The sequence below is a fragment of the Hyposmocoma kahamanoa genome, unplaced genomic scaffold, assembly GCF_003589595.1.
Source record: "Hyposmocoma kahamanoa isolate Upper Pololo Valley unplaced genomic scaffold, ASM358959v1 99702, whole genome shotgun sequence".
NCBI lineage: Eukaryota > Metazoa > Arthropoda > Insecta > Lepidoptera > Cosmopterigidae > Hyposmocoma > Hyposmocoma kahamanoa.
Genome location: NW_020656001.1, coordinates 1,569,452 through 1,590,846, shown reverse-complemented (window position 1 = coordinate 1,590,846; position 21,395 = coordinate 1,569,452). Strand labels below are relative to the sequence as shown.

The 21,395-nt window shown below is 36.7% G+C and overlaps 1 protein-coding gene across 1 annotated transcript in view; it reads left to right on the top strand.

Annotated features, from left to right (window-relative positions):
- Positions 1–9,947: 9,947 nt before the first annotated feature.
- LOC113239162 (mitogen-activated protein kinase kinase kinase 12-like) overlaps positions 9,948–21,395 on the top strand; it is a 42,045-nt gene continuing 30,597 nt past the window's right edge. The window contains exons 1-2 of the mRNA XM_026476034.1: positions 9,948–10,110; positions 17,341–17,517. Of these exons, the coding sequence (XP_026331819.1) occupies positions 9,948–10,110; positions 17,341–17,517 (340 nt within the window). The remainder of the gene's footprint in view (positions 10,111–17,340; positions 17,518–21,395) is intronic.

The window sequence follows — 21,395 nt, the reverse complement described above, 5'->3', positions numbered from 1 at the left end:
CATCCATTTATTTGTAAGTCAATGCCAAAACCATATAAAATTGGTACACGGGAGTTTACGTCCTGCATTTAGAATATTAAAACATATCACGTACTAAGCTTCACTAGAAATGTCCGATATGAAGGTATTTTACAGTGTAGTATAAACACAGACATATATAAGTGCAATAAAGCGTGGATCCATCATAGAGGTGCACTCAGAGTGATTGCTATATAAATATAGCGGCTATTCGTTTAAAATCGAAAACTGCAAAAAACGTGCATTACGATGCCATGTGAACGAAGCCTAATATGACGTAGGTAAGTATGAGTTAGGATTTAATTGATTTAAATGTTGTGCCAAAAATAATCATCACATTTGACATTGTTATGTCATGGAACTGACAAATAGGGCTTGAAAAGAAAGGAATGAATGAACGGAATCTCTAAATCGGTCCAACCGTTTTAGAGATTTGGAGCGAATAATCGAACCAGTTTTCGATTCTACATTTGCAAATTATACAAAGCCTTTCTAGTCTGATATTTAAAAATTTGTCTACCTTATTAGTTAAGTAATTATTATTACAGTAAGTGTGATTAAGTGCCATAGATCAGAATAGGCACAATACTTGTGAAACTCTAGCTGTCAAAGTACAGGGTGCAAGGTTATGCGACTTGAAATATGGACTCGTACGTATTTCAATATTATTTGACGCGTATTTTCTGCGTGGTTTCCGCACACCAGAAATAGATTAAAACCGGTCGCTTCGGGTAAAAACCTGGACGGAAGTAAGGAATAGCCCTTAGCCTTTGCCACTTGTACTGGCTAGAGATAGATGACGAGAATAATTATTAACTTAGTAAGCCAATTAGGCTTGAAAATAAATGCCTTAGGCATGTATCTCATAGTTTTAAGGGCTCTATGTGCCGATATCAAATTGTGAAATAGGTTTAAATATGTAGCATCGTAAGTTAAATGTATGTTTACCTATGTGTGTGTCCATGGCACCCGCAATACAGGGTTGCCCTACTTCAGGGCTTGTGAGTGTGTGCGTTAAAAAGAAGAAAAAGAGCAGAAGAATTTATCAAAATAAAATTCTTCTAAGCTTTTTATGTCTTTTGAAAAAATAATGGAAACAATGAAAAAAGGGGATGGGACCATCTCTATAGTCTTTTGACTTTCATAGCGAATGCTATAAAAAATATAGTGATTTTGACATTGTTTTCGAGTCCACTTTACAGGTGCCAAGCCTATCTATCATAATTAATTAAAAGTAAACAAACTTTAGCTGTCACTTGTTACCCGGTCAAATACAATATTTAGTAATGAGTTTCATATGCCTCTTATTACAGCTGCACTCTTTAATTTGGTTCAATGTTATTAACTGTCATTTTTGCAACGGCTGGATTTTAGGTTGTTTATCATAGCAAAGTTGTGGTACGTGTTATTAAACATCTTTATTTAAACATTATAATATTTGCTACCATTTTAAATAGGGTAGTTCGAAATGTTGTCTGTTACATGAAAATATTATCATATAATTTTAGTACTTTATATAGTAGAACACAATTAATAAAATTCAAATAGTTCATTATAATTTTACAATAAGTAAGCAGCACATCAAATATTTCATTACAGTTTGTTTACGTTTAGTTAATTACCTAAACCTTTGTAGTGTAATGGCCATTAGGAAATAATAACATATTCACTGCTGACATTATTTTTCGACCTATCGCTGAGCTTTCTCAGTGTCTCAAACACACACATGAGTTTAAGCTAGTGATGAAAAAGACTCGGTCTTTTAAGGCGTTTTATAACGACTCGACTCCATTTTACAGTGCGAGTTTTTATTAATAAGTTTCAGTCGTTATACTAAGACTTAATGGACTTGAAAGACTTAAACGACTCGAGTTGTTTGGAAAAAACTTATACCTATTTTATGTATTATTAAACCTAAAGTTTATAAATAAAAATGACGTAAGTAGTATGTAGTAAATAATCACGTTTATTTAATTATAATAAAAATCGTAAAATAAATACCTTGTGGGTAGAAATAAAATCACGCCATACGGCTCATGACTCGCGACTCCAGAGGCTATGAGGCGCCAGTCCTTTTAGTCGTTTTAGTCCTATAAGTCTTTTAAGCTTCCTGGGGTTAAAAGACTTCGACTCGAATTAGTCTTATGACTCAAGAACCCTCAAGGGGTTAAAAGACTAGACTAGTCGTGAGCGTTGAAAATTAGTCGAGGTTTTTTAAAAGGCCTTAAAAGACTGAGTCTCATTCATCACTAGTTCAAACGACTATAGCCCTGTGCTTTACACTAAAATGTGAGGTCATCATAGATTTAGTATATAGGTGAGGTCATAGTAATTTGACTTGAAATCTCATTCAGGAAAGACTGACAAGAAATCCACAGTGACTGATAGTATAGAAATTGCTGTCAACATAACATTATCCAAAATTTTATTAGTTACGTGCATATTTATAAAAAACCTTAAATTTACTTAAATTACATAAATTAAAAAATATTCCAATGAAGTAAAGTAATTAGTATATTTAAGGACGAGATGAATGTACATCATTCAATGCTGTATATGTGTATTCCAGCTGGTGAGATTACGGACAAATACTCGAATAAAAACGAAAATGAAGGCCGAGCTAGCTCGGCTCCAAGCCCCCTTGACCCAACCATGTACTTTATGAACGCTCGCCCGTCAAGTTCTGAATATAAGTGATTTTTGGATGTTCTTTATAGTTAAGAATAACTGTAAGAGTAGATGTGAAAAATACAAATTAAATAATAAAGAATTGTTTTATTTCTACAATCCACTAATATAGGTGTCTGCGTATTTGCTCATTCTTGACAACCATTGTTGGCGCTCGAAATTTTTTACTGCTTGTCAGCTAAATAGATTTACTCGATTTTATCGTTCGTTGCGGTCGCGTGTTAGTGATCGACAAATCGCACATAAAAAAGCAAATGCTGTCGTAACTCAAAATTACGGAATTAAACCAATAAATATATCGCACTGTTAATACAATTATGTATTAACTCAAAAAGTATATTTTTTTCGGAACAGATGAAAAACATAACTGGCTTGGTGAAAGATCATAAAGTTTATTCTTGCCAAATATATTTAAAAATAAAAGGGAAAACATGGTTTCACATTTTCAGCAAGGACTGTTTGGCCAGATCTAAGTCACATAAAGTTTGTCTCATTTTGAGTTTTATTTTTTACAGTATTCTAACGACGGTGTTATTGACCTGTACGTAATCAAATTTTACGTTCAGCTATAGTATAATCTTGAAATTCACATATTTTGAGTTACAACACTATTGTAATAACAGTGCTATATATACTTGTTTATAAATGGATTAGTAAATAATGTGTGTAAATAAAAATAATCACATTGTTCGCAATGAGATCCTTCAGATTTTTTTTAAATTTTATAATCATATGTCCTCTTCTTGTACAATTTTCAGTTACAACAGCATTTGATTTCATGTGTGAAATGTCAGAGTTATAATCGAACAAATTTGTACGTACCTACGCGAAAACTAAATTCCATAGTGTCGATCGACACAAAATACGTTACTGGTCGTCTTTTTCTGCAACGAAAAAATCGCTTGAATGCTTAGATTAGAGGATGGAAAAAAATAAAAGCTTAAATGGCAGTTATTAAAAAAATGGCGAAAAAGTACTTACCCCATGCCAATGCCAATTTTCAGGCGGATCGAAGCAAGTTTTTCTTCGGCCGCGGTCATCTAATATTTGATTCTTTGCTTTAGAACTTATCCGCATACAATGATATAAGTATATTTTGTCTACCATGTCGGAAAGTATTCGTTCTATATATATATCAATAAGACCTCGTAGCTACAAATACACAATGTTAAAATTATTCGAAAATAATTAAATCGCAACCCTTATGGAAGAACGGCGTAAGTGGAGTTACGTCATACAAATTTTTTGCTACAGAAAAATATGTTATATAGCCATCTACTATTATATTATACTATATTGTAGAGAGAGTTACAAAAATTGGATAGGTGGGTTATATTTTTTTGTATCTAATGGAGCAATAAACGTTTTGACGTAACTCCACATATCGACTGTGCACTGGCAATTGGTACTATTTCTATATAATATAATTTTATATATATAATAAATATAATTTTGTCAACTTTACAGGTGAAGAAAAAAATTGTCTGCGTCATTTATACATATAGCGTCTGATTTATTAAATAAAAATACGTAGTTTTTAAATATTTTTATTACGCATATATGTATGTACACTACGTATTTTTATTTAATGAACCAGACCCTATATAAATGATTTTTTCTTCACCCTGTAAAGTTGTCAAAATTGAGATAGTACTTTAGACTATTTACGTCAAAAACGTTTATTACTCCATTAGATACAATTTTTGTGACACATATATATATTATATAGTATATTTTTTTGTGTGGGTTATGATTTTTTGTAACTCTCTACAATTTAGTACAATATAATAATAAACGGCTCCATTACATATTTTCTGTATCTAATGGTGCAATTAACTTGTTTGACGTAACTCCGCTACTTACGCGCTTACGCTATTCTTCCATAAGGGTTGCGATATAATTATTTCGAATAATTTTAACATTGTGTATTTATGGCTACAAGGTCTTACTCATTGACAGAAATAGAATGCATACTTTCCGATACGGTCTTTATTTTTTTCCATCCTCTGAAGATAGTACCGGTTGCCAGTTCACAATCGTTATGCCATTATTACATATGAGGTGCGATATGTAGCTGCTAAGGTTTAGTTTTCCAGGCTTAGTTCACAGCGATATAATTAGACAATTGAAATTGAAAGATAAATCCAAATATAGCATAATAAATAGAATCAGAAAGGATTAAACAACACGATAGAGATATAGAACTACAATTTGACGGCAAACTTATAAACATATGAGGTAGTCCGAGCTTTCAAATGTCACTATGAATACTACAGAATCATTAAATTCTTCTTCTCTTGCTATTGATCTCCTAAAGAATATGACTGATGTTTGTGGCAGTGTATTTAAATTTCGTCATGTTAATCCATGAGATATCATCAAAGCTTTTAAATCCATACTTAATAAAAAAAACGGAAAATCTCTGAGGCATATCGACTCTGTAATTATAATTAATTTAGCAGTTGCATTCAATAGGTGTGTTGACGAAGATATTTTTCCCGATTAGATGAGTGTAGTATGGGGTTTTTAATCACAAACTAAATGTTTATTTTCTTAATAAAAAGTAAAGTCAACGTTTGGATATTTAAATGTTCTAAAGGGTCTGCATCGATGTATAACTTGTTGGGTAAGTTTCGGAAAATTTCAATTGAAAAATATTGGAAAAATACTTAAAATTATAATTGGAAGGCTGACTTGGAAGGATCAAATTATGTTCTTCGTCTGGAAATATCTTTTGACGTTTCATTTAGCGTGAATTATAAAATAAAAACGTATCGAAATTTCAAATCATTAGACAACAGCGAAGATAAACATTTTCACCTAACTAGCTCGGAAAGGCTTTGTTTCTCATGAGAAATCTGCGCGCAAAAGCGTTTTAGGCACGCTTGAGTGGAAAAGGTTTTTGAAATTCGAACTTGACGACGAACTGTAGTGCACCTAACTTTTTCGTTCGATGAAAAAAAAAGATATGTCACTTTCAACCACGCGATTTATGTAATATAAGTCCGTTGTTATATTTAATTCTTATTATTGTAGACATTAAATTGACAATGATAACCATTGACTTACAAATAAATGATAACTGATTGAGTTTATTAAATTATTTTAATTCGTCAAAAAACTAAAATAATTTGAATAATCACTTATACAAAATAAAAGTACTGTACAGGGTCAAAAGACGTCAAGCTTGACACGTTTAATACTTAAATCTGTGGTCAGGATCACGGGAGTAAAACAGGAAACTTCCACAAATTTATTTAACGTGAAGTAAAAGGTAAAGTAAAAAAAAAAAACCCTTATCGGGTTGTATTATGTTGAATTACACATATTGGATAGACTCTTATTCGCTCATTATGGTCGATACATGATTTACATTGATTGTAATAGGGGTTAAAGTATGAAATTGCGATTTGTACTGAAAATCTAAATTGTTTATTTTTTAAATTTTTAACAAATTTATTTAATCAAAATAGTTGCCATTATTATCTATACATTGCTGCCATCTAATGGGAAGGTTATTAATGCCTTTGCGATAGAACTCCGACGATCTAGACTGCACAAACTGTGTGAAAGCATTTTGTACTGCCTCCTGGGAAGAAAACTTCTTGTCACGTAGATAATTGTCCAAATCACGAAAAAAATGGTAGTCCGTTGGAGCAAGGTCTGGTGAATACGGAGGATGACGAATGGTTTCTAACTGCAGTTCCTGAAGGGTCAAAATGGTTTCTCGTGCTGTGTGAGGTCTCGCGTTGTCGTGGAGCAATAATGGTGAAGATCGATTCATGAGTCGGGGCTGTTTTACTGCTAGTTTTGTCAACGTGGTTCGGAGTTCGGCACAATAGACATCTGCCGTTATTGCTTGACCAGATCGGAGAAAACTATAGTGAATAACACCATGCTGAGACCACCAAACAGTTACCATTACCTTTTTATTGGTAAGTTTTGCTTTAGGACACTGTTGTGGCATTTGACCTGGGGTCAGCCATTGCATTTTTCTTTTCCGGTTATCATATAGAATCCACTTTTCATCACATGTTACAATTCGATCCAATATTCCTTCATTTCTGTACCGGTTCAACAAGGCAACACAAGTTTCAACACGCGTTTCTTTCTGCAGATCAGTCAAATCATGAGGCACCCATTTTTCGTATTTTTTTATTTTATTGATTTGACGCAAGTGAGTCAATATTGTGGGTAAGGTAACGTTAAACCATGCCGCTAATTCCTGGGTAGTTTTACTAGGATCGGCTTCCACTATCTCTCTTAATTCATCGTTATTCACCTGTGTGGGCGGTCTTCCTCGTGGCTCGTTCTTTAAGTCGAAATTTCCATCACGAAAGCGTTTAAACCAAAATCGCACGGTGCATTCATTAGTAGACCCCTCTCCAAACGCAGCATTGATATTGCGGGCTGTTTCTGCCGCGTTAGTTCCGCGTCGGAACTCGTATTCAAAAATCACTCCAATTTTCGCAGTATCCATCTTTCTTGTCTAAATTGAATAACAAAAACAATTGAAAGTCGATATTCAAATGTTTCAAATTTAAAAAAAAATAATAATCACAGAAACCATTTGAGAAAAGTTTCATTCGAAAACCTCAAACCATGAAGATTCTATGAAAATTCAAAGAACCTATTGCAATAAAACGGCAATTTCATACTTTAACCCCTAATATTATGATTAAACTTGAAAAGAATAAAAATTTAGACAATTTGATTTAGTAGTTCTGTCCGCTATCGCGGTCACGCAGAGAGTGACCGTAGTACGAAGCAAAAATGAGAAAGCGAAGGAAGATGGAACAATTCAAATTTAAATATGAGTAGAAGAAGAAAAAACGATACGATACGAATGGAGAGAGGCGATATAAAAAGGTGGGATGACGGTGTAAGGAGGTCACACCGTCACAAATCCAACTCTATGCCGCTACGATAAGAACGGTCCAAAGTGTCAAGCTGTACATGTGCTCTTGTCGGTATAGGCAACCAGTTGGACCCATTAAATTATAAGTATAACGTTTATTTTTGTCGCATCTGATCGCGGGATCTGAATAGACTAAGATACGCGTGCAGTTTTATTCCACTTTGATCATACAAATGGGTTATAAATATAATTTACCAGCATTGCCTTACAATTATATGGACGTCGGGTCCGCGCTAAAAAGTGTCCGAACTTATAGGGCGTTAAAATCGTATACAGAGCGTCATTCACGCTTTAGTCTTCGTTTGTTCGACTGACAGCGAAGCAAGCAAAATTAGACAGTACTGCGATGACGTTACAATTTAAATTCAACGTTTTAGCTTTTTCATATTCCTTTACATGTCACTACGTTTAAATAGGTTGACTTGGGACTTTTTTTTCGTGGTTTTTGTATTAGACCCGTCGTCCATTTATTTGTGAGTCAATGTTTACAAGTCAAATTTTCACAAAACGATAACTATTAAGTTTCTCGTTTTAATCTTCCCACCATTTCGGTCCATACAATTTAGTCTTTCACAATTGCTGGTACTAGAACACATGAGTAGTACCAAGCATTGAAAGTCCAACATTTGAAAAAAGAACTACAATTCCACTTCAAACATAGTCTTATTGTAGTTTACAAAATATATACGCAAATAACAAAATTATTTCGCGATGCACTAAGCAAATTATTATAATTATAATTCTGTTATTTGCGTTCATTTTTGCGAAAATAGGGCATTTTACTGGCATATTCTATTTATAAGCCATTTATATGATCAGAGTGGAATAAAACTGCACGTGTATCTTAGTCAATTCAGATCGCGTGATGCGAATGCGACAATAATAAACGTTAAAGCAGTAGGTGCAACGGATATCGCGATCAGAGTACAAATTGAAGGTTTTATGTACACCCTACACTCTCTACAGAGCATCAAAAGAATCGGTATTTTTTGGACAACTCTTAACGACAATGTTTATAAAGACGAAAAAAAATAAAAAACTTGTATAATTTCGTGGTAACGTAATTAGGCAATTAATGTATCACGGACAGTGTGTATTCACCCAAGAAATATTTGTCGAAAATAATATTTATATCATCAGATTAACAATCCTAATAAAAATTTGATTTTTTTTTTCTTCAAACAGTCAGTTATTTCATTACACAATTATGTTTTATCACGAAATTAGATGAGGACACCTGCATATTTACAAAGAGCAACCCCTGGAGTTTCTGGCTCATTCGTCTCAGAAGAATCTGCCTTACAAATGAGCAGTAGAGTTTAATTAGCATATTAATGATCTGCTATTCTTTGTTAAGGACCATTGCGAAATAGTGTTGTTTGCTGATGACACATCCTTGATTTTTAAAACAGACAGACATGACATTAACTATGACCATATTAATGATACCCTCTCTAAGATAGTTTATTGGTTTAATGCTAACAATTTATTGCTTGATGCCAAGAAGACAAAATATGTTAAATTTGAATTACCTAACGTAAAATCGACTAGTTCAAGCATAGAAATAAACGGAGAAAAGTTAGACCTTGTTAATAAAGCAGTCTTCTTGGGAGTGACCTTAGATAGTAAACTTCAATGGTTTCCACATATATCTTCCCTGGCCAGCAGATTAAGCTCCGTTGCATACGCAGTCCGCAGAATACGTGAGCTTACCGATGTTAGTACTTCTAGACTAGCTTAATTTAGTTACTTCCATAGTATAATGTCCTACGGTATTCTCATGTGGGGTAAAGTGGCAGATATTCAAACCATAGTTGTATTGCAAATCGAGATGTGTACCGTCTAGGCTCTCGGGTTTCTCTCAGAGAAAAGTTTAAGGAGACTGGTATCATGACTGTGGCATCACAGTACATTTATTCAAATATTTTATATGCCCGTAAAAATATACATAATTTCAATAAGAAAGAACCTTTGCTCACCTGAAAAATCGATGCTTTTGAGATAATACCCTATTCATCGGGACCAACGACATGTTACTGTACATCAAGTTACCATTCTAGGTCGCATGTGTCAAATCTACTCTGTGGTGTGCGTCGTCCATAGACAAAATAAAAGTAATCGCGCGTCGTCGTCGTCACTCCGGGCCACAAATTAGAAAGATATAGTCTCCGGTTCATTTCGGTCACGCAGTGGACGTGCGTGCGTGATAGTTTATTATTCCTGGATTGCTATCACATTTATAAAATTGAAATGTTTTGAATTACGGACATTAGAAAATCTTTTCATAAAACGAGTGAAAAATAATAACTTTAACGCTGACAAGATGGAGTGTAACGTGCAAGAACATGATGCTCCGAAGGACATGCATTGTGTTCGACCTGCATTGAGTGATGAGAAAAAAAATATGTTTTGGATGGGCGGTATGATGGATTGTTTTTCTACGGTGTTCTCCGTATTTGGGCGTTCGGAGCTAAAATCTGCTAAAGGTTGGTACATGTTGTAGAATCGTTTTATGTACTTAATTTAGTGGCAGGTGATAGCTTGCATCGAGGTCGCCCGCCCTGCGGAGCACTGCAACCCTGCAGATTGATTATCACATTTTTAGGATATCAAGAACCTGCGTGATTTCGTCGAAGGAAATTCTGGACTCAACTTGACACTATCTGACGTCGAGTTCGACGTTGTTATTAAACTTTGGTGGACTGAAAAAATGATTTATTTATTTAAATGATTAGGGCTTGAGTGATGAATTTCATTAAATTTGTCTTGACCCTAAGTTAGGGTGTGTATTACACACTACGGGTGTGTATTAGGCCAAGCAGCACTAAATGGTCTGGCCTGAGTGACATATGAGGTTGGATATAATAGTTCGCAGTCTAACCAAGGAAACAAATAGTTACAAAAGTATTTTTATTTTGCAACGTGATCTCCATCTAGCTCTATGCATTTGTTCCACCTGCTTTTCAAAGCTTCTGCACCAGTTTAAAAAAAGATTCTTCAAGGTCTTCAAAATGATGTAATACTGCTTCAACATCTCCGTTCGATGAAAATTCTGTCTATTGTGGTGTTTTTTAGGTTTCGGAACAGATGAAAGTCCGAAGGTGCTAAACCACGAGAATAAGCCAGGTGGTGCAGTAATTCGATACCACAATAAGAAATGTAAGCTACATAAACTTCACAAAATGCATTATCCTGGTGAATCAATACTTTTGTCCTGAGCAATCCTGAGTGTTTCTCTTTAATTTTTTTGCACAAATGTTACAAAGGGATGCTATAGTGTGCTGAGTTAATGATTTTGCCATTCTCCAATGTAAACCACCATGATGACACCCTTAGCATCCCAAAAAGCTGACACCACCACCTTGTCAGCTGACAAAAAGTTTGGGGTCGGTTCATCAGATTTTTTTCACTGCTTCAATCTTGTGGTTTGGACACTGGTGTATAATGGTGTAGTTCCGTACTGGGAAGGCACATGCCACAACCGGAAACATTAAATCTGCCAGGAAAGTCCTTCAGTTCTTCAATGCTGTTGGCTTTGGCTCTGCACTGTAATTAGTGGTGATCACAATAATCAGTCAATGGCCGCAGTGATGAGGGGATGCATAGGCCCTCAATGAAGCCACCCTAATAATAATGATGGTGTACTGAAGAGTAATCCATTGTCATAAATTAAAAAAAAAAATTGTGTATCAGCCTCAAACATCTCCAAACAGTTGCAAGACATTGTGAGACGAATATGCTTTTGGTTCACTGAAAGCAAACTGGGGAGCCACCTAGAAGAAACCTTGTAAAATCCAAGTTCATTGACAGTTATAATTTATGTGCGTTCTAATGAGAGTCAATCATGCACAATGCAATCTCCTTGATAGTCAATCTACTGACTTCCATAATGAGATCACTCACTTTCCAGTGTTTTCATCAGTCGTGATGCTGTGCGTCAGCTAGACCTTGGATCTTCTTCAACGGTTTCTCCTCCACTATTGAATTTTGCAATTAATTTTGTATAGTCATATATGATGGAGATCCTTTTCGTTTCAGCTCCTTGTGAAAGAGTCTAGTAAAGTTCATCATGGGAAGTACTGCCAACTTACCTATTTCTGTCGCCAAGCAGTAATGAGCTTGACTCTGTTCCAGGCCCTGTACTCTTATTCTCCATCCGACATCCATCTGAAACAATTACTGTCAAATAAGTAAACTTGACCTAATTGAACAACGCATGATGAGAATGAAGCTTCATACTTGACATTGTAATTTAATTTAGTCAAGTATTACTTATTTGACAGTAATTGATTCATATGAATGTCGGACATTACATTACCCTTCAAAACAGGGGTTTTGAAGGGTAATGTGTGAAATTACAGGCACATGAGACTTGTCAACTCATGTCTCAGGGTGACAGGCGTAGTGGCAGTGCTCTTCAGATCTGTGCGATATAAATCTCTGAGAGACACTGCAACTGCTTTGGACACCTGTCCACATACCTATGTCACTTACCATCAGTCACACAACTTGTGTCCATTTTTTGCTATATTTTAAATCGCTGCACTTGGTCTCGTTGGACTCGCTCTAATTTCATAATCAAAAATGCTACACCAATAAAATGTTGCACTGCTACATCCAATGAATAATATATCAATTATTTGAGGCTAGTAAGAAAAAATATAATAATCACAGCTGCAAGCTTTTCAATCCACCCTCTTACAATAAGAACTGTGTGACTATTGTAAACACTGTTTGGGAGAGGACCAAAGTCGTCCCACACTGACTACATGCAACACTGTCACTCTGAGAACAAAGGCTATGATGGATCAGATGCACTGGAGAAGGCTACTATCAGGCCAGGATCCCATAAAGCCTGGCATAGCTCGACCTTCAGAACTACTACTACATATGCCTCCCGAGATATTTGACTGCAGGCCACTGGACGTGAACCCTCAGTTGATTCCGACTGTACTAAACTTGTAGAGAAGCTGTAGCACTGAGCAAGAATAGCATCTGAATGCTGCCCACGGCTTTTACAGGACATTGAAGCATATATCCAACCTCAAGGGCGCCTTTAATAGGCACTCTCTACAAGTGTACCACATGGCCCAACGAGAGGAAATTAAAACTATTGAAGCCAGCATCCATATCAGCATCAGCTGATGTGTAAAAAACCTGAAACAGCAACAACCCTTGTTTTTATATAAAATGTTACTTCTTGTGATCTTTATGGGCGCTATACAGGTGCTGCACTTTATGCGGTACTGCTTTCAAGCACTGTTATTGTAGTGCCACATAAGTTTCTTTGAAGATATCAATTACAATTAGCCTGATGTATCCCACTGCTGCGCAAAGGCTCCCTCCAGGCATCCCGATCTTGAGCTAACTGGACTCAAGCCTTATCGTTGGCGTCCAGTTCGTCACGCCATCGCTTCTTCGGTCTGCTGCGGCGGCTAACGCTTTTGGGGCTCCACAGGGTGGTTACCTTGGCTCACAGGTCTTCAGGCATGCGGCAGACATAACCAGCCCAACTCCAGTTCATCTTCGCTGCTTTTTGGGCTACGTCAGTAATGGGAACGCAGTGTCGTGTTCCGAATTCGGTTGGTCTGTTTCACACCAAGTATGCTGCGCTCTATCGCTCGTTGACAGACCTCGAGTGGATCTTTGTAAGTGACCAAGTCTGCGCGCCATAAGTTAGTATGGGCAGGATGCACGTGTCCATCAACTTCTTTTTGAGAGATATTGGGACAGTACCCCTCATAAGATCTTTCACAGACCAATAGCTTCTCTTCGTTTTTACTGTGCGTAACAATTCATAATTGCATTGCGAAATTGTTATATTGTAATTGCGGAAGTTTTATTTCCATTGCAATGGCTTATGTTTGGACTAACGTTTTATTGAAAGTGCATATGATGTAATTCTTGTCGTGTAATAATAAATTTTCCTAATGATACAAATTTACGAAGCTTTTGGAATATAACTTTACCACATGCGGTGGTAGCCCACGGTTGCTTGTAGAATGATGGTTTAATTTGTACGTTACGTAAATTTGTGAATTTTTTGCAATATAGCTAACGGCGGCTAAGTAGGTTTCGCAACCTTTGCGAAGTCCCCAACTTGGGCCAGAGCCTGGCGAATTGGCAAGCAGAGGTCGCAGGTTCGATTCCCGGGCCAGGAGAAATATTTGTATGGCCTACATTTATTTTTCTCGCGAGTTTCGGTGTAATTTGTGGTTTCTATGCGTGGGTCCATGGCACGTGCGACACAGGGTTTCCCTAGCTATGTTGAGTGTGTTATTATTATTATATTGTTCTCGAATTTACTAAGTGCTGTGCTGAATATCAACCCATAAACGTCTCACTGCTGGGCAAGGTTCTCAATATAACCTTAATTATTTTTTACACCCTCTGACGCCCAACGGTGTGCTCACGGTGTGCCCACTGGATGGGGAAGTCCCGGGTTCGATCCCTCGTAGTACTAATTTGAAAAATGAACTCTTCTGGTTTAGTGCTAAATGCCCCAGAGTGAAGCTAGACCAGGCGATTGGTGTAGTTGTCTAATAAATGATAAAAGGTGAATGGTTATTTGTATAAATAGTGTAACTTGCTATCATAAGGAAAAATTCCTTATGATAAGCAAGTTATACAGTCGATACGAGTTTTAAAGTCAAAATAGAAACAATTTACAACTCGTAATGAAGTTAAAGCAACAAGTTAAACGGGTCTCGAGGACAACGTGACGCGTGCCCGGGGCGCCAGAGTGCATGCGCGGATCGCAGGGTGCACTATTGATCGGTCTATCAATAGAATTCCAGGACCTCCAATAATTCGGCCTCGAGCTACACTCATTTCCACGAACTGAGATGAGATTGCGAGCGAATGTAAACTTTATCAATATGAATTGCTAAAAGCGAATTTGTTATGAAAGAAACGAATGATATTTCAGCTATGCAGTATTAGGGTTAGTGCCGATAAGTCGAACACTATTTTAAAAAGAGAATGTTGTGCTCTATGTTTAACCGACTTCACGCATGAAGATTCATTTTCATAAATAGCGCCTAACATTAATTTAGAAGCAATTACTTTAATGGTTGATTTTGCTATTTCTCCAATTCAAGGCGTTCTTCTCTCAATATACTTTGAGTAGTGAGAACCGATTTTTATTATCTCCAGTGTCAAGTCCTGTATAGTGACGAACTAGGGGATATTTCAATAAAACTTAGCAAATAGACGTAATTCCACGTACTTTTGAGGTCGATTTTTTTAGTACTCTGTACTGAGATTATTTGCTATTTAAAACGGATATGTGACCATTTGTCACTTAACCGCGTTTTTAGCCCCCCCAACTCCTTTCGCCCTCTCCAGGCTCTTTCAATTGCAAAAAACGACTTTATTGCACAACCTTATAAAGTTTGTTTATTGGGTTTCCACGAGTTTTGCATATGAAGGCAAAATGTTAACTTCGGGTAAACACGAGGCAAGTACTTTTACTGTTTAAAATTGCTTTCGTGCTTACACGAGTATTCACAATGATCTCTCGAACGTGTACAATCTCTATGATATCTTTACGTACTATGAATATGGAAATTCGCTTTTACAAACTTTCTTTTTTTTTAAGCTTTGGTTTTAGGGAAATAAGGGTCGATTGAACTATTCCACTTAATTGAGCACGATGAACCATAGCGAATTACGTTTTGATCTTAGAATACTAACGCATAGAATGATAGTTTCATATCAAACGAACTGTCACAAGTGAGGCAAAAATCAAATTCATGTAGCTAGTTTTAGTAGTAGGTTAATTTTCGGTTTTAGTGAATATTTATATAAAAATACAAGTTGAAACGCGTTACTTCCTTGTGGAATGTGATGTTAGTATCTATTTTATGTTTGTCTGACGTATTTTTACACTCATTTACCGCACAATTCGTCATTTTTAGCTAAAATTCTTGATCTGTTCGCGGTGCAAGTTGACCTTGAGCACTGAAGGCCCGCCCGCTCGTGTAGGCCGTTTGGGCGCGCTTCAATTTGCCTCAGTGTGAGCGGACCAGGTTTCTATGCGTTATTATTCTAAGGATTTGAATTAGCTGATATTTGTGTGATTTCATTGTTTTTTGTTTTGCTTTTTATTGACAGGACATGTAATAATACATTTAATTTTTTTTAAATTTAAATTACCAGTGCATTTAAGTATTATTAATTCTCGCAATCACGAACACTTGGCAGTTGGGTGTATGAGTATTTCTTTTGCCCGTTTAGTTCATTGTTAGAACATTTGTCAGTAGATAGATTTAAAAGTTTAGAGCAGTGCACAGTAATGGCTTTTCATACTTTGCAGACCTTGACCGAAAAGAAGTTGCACGGTCCATAAATGACAAACTTTCCGTGTTCGTTTTTTGAAACTAAATACAAACATTTCCGGGCATGTTCGAGAAAAGTAAACTTTAAGAGCGCATTTATGCGACACGAATCGCCGCCGCCGAGCTGAGTGCGCATGCGTCTTAACTGTCATAGCAAAATTCGCTCTATTTATTCGGCTTTTTCGTTTGAACTTAAATGAGTGTCCCGGACACGCGAGTGAGCCTGTCTTGAGTTCTTTCTAGGCGGCGACCGCGCGGTTGTATTATTCAGAGGATTGTAAATGTTGTTGCCTAGTAAATAGAATTCAGATTCGCCATTAATGTACATGAAGGCGCGGCATCTGGGCGAGCGCCGCGCGGCGGCCGCGCGAAAACTTTCTCCTCGTGCGACTGGGTGCTAAAAGAAACTAAGTCTGTTCTCTTGCATTATTAATAGCCCCTAAGTACAGTTACTCGGATCACGAGATGCATTTCAAGCTCTCGCTTATTAATAGACAATAATCATGAGCGACTTGGAAGTGTACGTAACTTAAGTGCCTTGTGGAGATTGAAGCCGATTTTTTTAAAACTACACAATTGTAATCGTTGAGAAATTGCACTCATGTGATATTTATTAGTAAAGACGCTCGACTTTAGTAAGATTCTAATGTAGACCGATCCTGCAATTGAAACGAGTCTTCTTTTTTTATTATATCAAGTGACGGGACGAACAGGTCTTGTGCCTGGGGGTAAGCTACACTCCTCTCCATAACAGTTGCAGTGCAATTCAGAGCTTTTAATCGCAAAGTTCCAATCCGACATAAGTTGACAAGTCCTATGTGCCTGTAATTTCACTAGCACCCTTACCTTTCAAAACCGGAACGCAGTAATGCTCACATTACTGCTTGGCGGCGGAAATAGATAAGTAATTCCCTGGGCGGACTCTTTCACAAGAAGCTCTACTGCTACAAAATGGAAGTCTTTAACTAGGGTCTCACCAAGAAAATGTTGCTCGTTTAATTCTGTTATACTGACTCTAAGCTAAAAAGTTTGCAGCAGAGCCATTGACTTACAAATAAATGGACGACGGGTCTAATACAAAAACCACGAACAAAATGTCCCAAGTCAACCTATTTAAACGTAATGACATGTAAAGGAATATGAAAAAGCTAAAACGTTGAATTTAAATTGTAATGTCATTGCAGTACTGTCTAATTTTGCTTGCTTCGCAGTCAGTCGAACAAACGAAGACTAAAGCGTGAATGACACTGTGTATACGATTTTAACGCCCTATAAGTTCGGACACTTTTTAGCGCGGACCCGACGTCCATATAATTGTAAGTCAATGAGCAGAGCAGTCGCATTTCTAGTTAATTAATATTACGATTATTTCAACAGAGAATGAGTGGGAGGTGCCGTTCGAATCGCTGACGGACTTGGTGTACCTGGGCTCCGGCGCCCAAGGCGTGGTGTTTAGTGGAAATATGCGCGGAGAGATGGTCGCGGTGAAGAAACTGCGCGACAAAAGCGAGACGAACATCAAGCATTTGCGGAAGCTGAATCACGAAAATATCGGTGAGTGGAAACCCATAGCGGTGCAACACAGTGACACCTATACCACCGGCGCCTGTCGACTTCGACCGGAATCTCACTATGCAAGCGGAGAATTTGTGACTTTGTGAAGACGACTGTCAAGAACAGTTGATGTTACGTCTGTCACTTTAAAAAATAAACTATTCTTCACGTAATACGAGCGATAAATACGTTGTGCGTTTTGCGTCGACGGTCCGTGTGGAAGCGCAGCGCGCAGTGTCTTGTCCTCTATATTATGCTGCCTTCATAAGGCCGCGCGAGATTGCGCCCACGCGTCATGGGAAGAATATCACTCCTTTTTTTTTTTTTTTTTGACGGGGGTATATCTTTATGGATACCACTGAGCCCAGGGAGACTCAGGGGCTATGTGGGGACTCTCCCTCCACACTGGAAGGCCTACCCCACTAAAACCCCCCCGGGTTTCCCTCTCGCCGGTTGAGTCGGCGCCGTGGGATCAGTGAACATTAACCACGACAAGAATATCACCCCTGCCGGCGCTGGCTCACCTGTTTTTGTGGCGCGAGCTCGTCCGTACAGGCCGGCGTGACCCGTGATGTCACGGGCCGTGTGAAGCCGCCTTTGAAAACTTTTTCGGACCGGCTCAAACACAGACTATCTAGATAGACGCCGCAAGTGTACGTAATTCGCGTGCCCAGAGTAAGAGAAATTGACTTTAGCCGCTGCTACACTTCAGAAAGCGCTCGACCGTAGATAAACACTAGTCGAAAACGCGAAAAATGCATAATTGTGCCATTATAAACTGCAAAAGCTCCATAACTGTGGGTAAACGGGTAAACAGGGACCTTTCCTTCCACCGGCAAGTGGTTTTTTAATCAAAAGATGCATAATTTATTTTAAAAACAATTACTTGGTTTTGTATGAAATTCGAGAAAACAAATATGCAACCGAGTGTATGCTTCATGTTTGTAATACATTGCGGCTGTTACTTGGTGCGATATATTTTTAATCCTTTGTTAATACGCCATGAATATCGAACGAACGCACTTTTGTATAATGCATTCAGTTTCGTAATACGGCCGCTTATACATTTCTTTGGCCTAATCGATTTTGAAAACAATGGGACGAAAATTATAATACAATACTTTGGCAATGTTATAATAATATTCTATAACTCTTTTGTACGTTTCGATTTTTTTTCAGTTTTGTAGTATCTATTACCAGTAGGTATCTGTAATGTCGATAATTTTTGCAACACGTTGCCTCGAATGTCCGAATACATTGAGCAAATAATGACATACATCGCCGAGTATGTAGTACGAGTAATACAAAAATATATATATATTGCAAAGAATTAACAGTGCGTTGTCTTTACAAAAACCTGGAGTTGGTCATACGCACAGACATACATCTAGAATTCTAGACCATGACGTCACAAGAACTATTTAGTGACGGGAAACCTTCCGCGCTAAATCGATTGATTGAAGGGAATACACGTATTCCATTCAATTAATCGATTCAAGTATTCGTGAAATATTAATATAGTAGAATAATACCAAAACAAGATAGCTAAGTCCTTTATTAAAAGTTGTTTTTAAAAAGTTTTGATTACTTAATAAGTTAAACTTTAATTTTTAATCAACTTCGAATGTTGAAATTGTTGTCATTGAAATAATAAGCTTATTATATGACTGTCTTTTTGTAATAGAAGATCTTATCGATTGACTTAAATAATGAAAACGTACGTCAATATATGAACTTGCAACTGCCTTAATTAATTTTACTAGATGGTTTTCTGTTGGTGATTGATCAAATTGGCGAATGGCAAGACAACTGAAAATGTTACTGCTGACAAAATATGGTAACATCTTATTAATCAGAAGAGGTTTACTTAATGATGGCCTCGTGTGAAATTTTTGTTATTTGCTTATTGTTTCTCGGATTTCTAACTCTGCTACTCTGCATATTTGGATAGCATCTTAGGTGGGTACGTGGTAAACGGGGACGTTTCCTTCCACGGGCAAGTGAACAAAACGATCCTCTCCCTATAGACGCTAGAGAATAATTAGTTGATAATAGTAAAAAAATGTCTCAAAAGCATTGACTTACAATTATATGGACGTCGGGTCCGCGCTAAAAAGTGTCCGAACTTATAGGGCGTTAAAATCGTATACAGAGCGTCATTCACGCTCTAGTCTTCGTTTGTTCGACTGACAGCGAAGCAAGCAAAATTAGGCAGTACTGCGATGACATTACAATTTAAATTCAACGTTTTAGCTTTTTCATATTGCTTGACTTGTCACTACGTTTAAATAGGTTGACTTGGGATATTTTTTTCGTGGTTTTTGTATTAGACCCGTCGTCCATTTATTTGTAAGTCAATGCTCCAAAGCGTATTTTAGTTATAAGACAGAAATATTTAATCCAAGAGCAAATTAATTTACTTCAAGCCCCAAAGCTACTCTAGATTCAACAAAATATTTATTAGTTATTAGAAATGTCCGATTTTGACTGAAAAAAAAAAGAATGAAAAATTGAGAGGTGTTGAATTATTTGACTGAAGATTTATGTTTTCTAATATCAAAAAGGATAAATATACAGGGTTATGGACCCAACAGTATGTCTTACTGGCGTGAAAGCACACAGTTCAGTGCCAAATCTTAGGGTCGTATTCCAAAACTCTACTCAATGCTCAAGTCAGGACTTGAGTATGATTTAGGGTCGTATTCCAAAACTCTACTCAATGCTCAAGTCAGGACTTGAGTATGATTTAGGGTCGTATTCCAAAACTCTACTCAATACTCAAGTTCTGATTTGAGTATTGCAGTGAGCAATGAAAATCATACTCAAGTCCTTGCCATTAGGATATATTTTCAGTGCTTGAAATTATACTCAAGTCTGCTCAAATCCTGACTTGAGCATTGAGTACAGTTTTGGAATACGACCCTCAAAGCACTCGAAATCATACTCAAGTCCCTGCCATTAGGGTCGCATTTCCAGTGCAATCTTGACTTGAGCATTGAATAGAGTTCTAGAATACGGCCCTTAAAGTAGCAGAAATAGGACCGACTCTTCTCAATTACTTGAGTACCATTTAATGCTGTATAAGGCTACAGCGGTAGAAAGCACTAACAATTCATAATATATGAGAGGACTTATAGTATTGAAGTTAACAAAGCGATAGCGCGTTTCAGAGTACAACTGATGCCATCTACCAGTGGCGTGATGGAACTAATTGCAAGTTAAAGTTGTGCTTGTTACAAGTGTAGTTTGATATCATGCTGAAACCAAATTTCTTAAATTATGACTACAAATAACACCCTAACAAACTAGAGATAATACGTATTGTTTCTTTGGACAAATGACTGTTTATGATTTTTATGATTACAAGCACAAGTAAAAGTAATCGTTGCCGCGTGCGCCTTCGGCGACATGTCACGACAACATTGACTATGAAAACGCAACGAAATGTTGCTTTAAAAATATACTCTAGAATTTAGAATATTAATCTAAATAGCAAACTACTTCTTTTTTGTTTAAGAATATATTTTGTTAAAATACATCCAAGAAATTTTGAATTAATTTAAGATTATTTAAATTTGATGTAAAAGGTAAAATTTTTTTGATGTAAGTAATGTCCAATTAATTGATTACAAATGAAATAAAATCTTGAAGTGAACGTATTTGTCTAAAAGTTAGAATAAAGTTAAGAGTAAAATTGTATTAGAAAAAGATAAGCAGTATTTTTGTAATGACAATATTTTATTACTTTTAATAAATATTTTTCAGAATTAGCAAGTACTTTGAGAAATTGCTCTTTCTTATTAGTAGAATTCCTTTTTTTCTGTGTAGTGGGTACAAAAAATGTGGCACGCTTGGTTTTCATACAAATTACTGTAGTT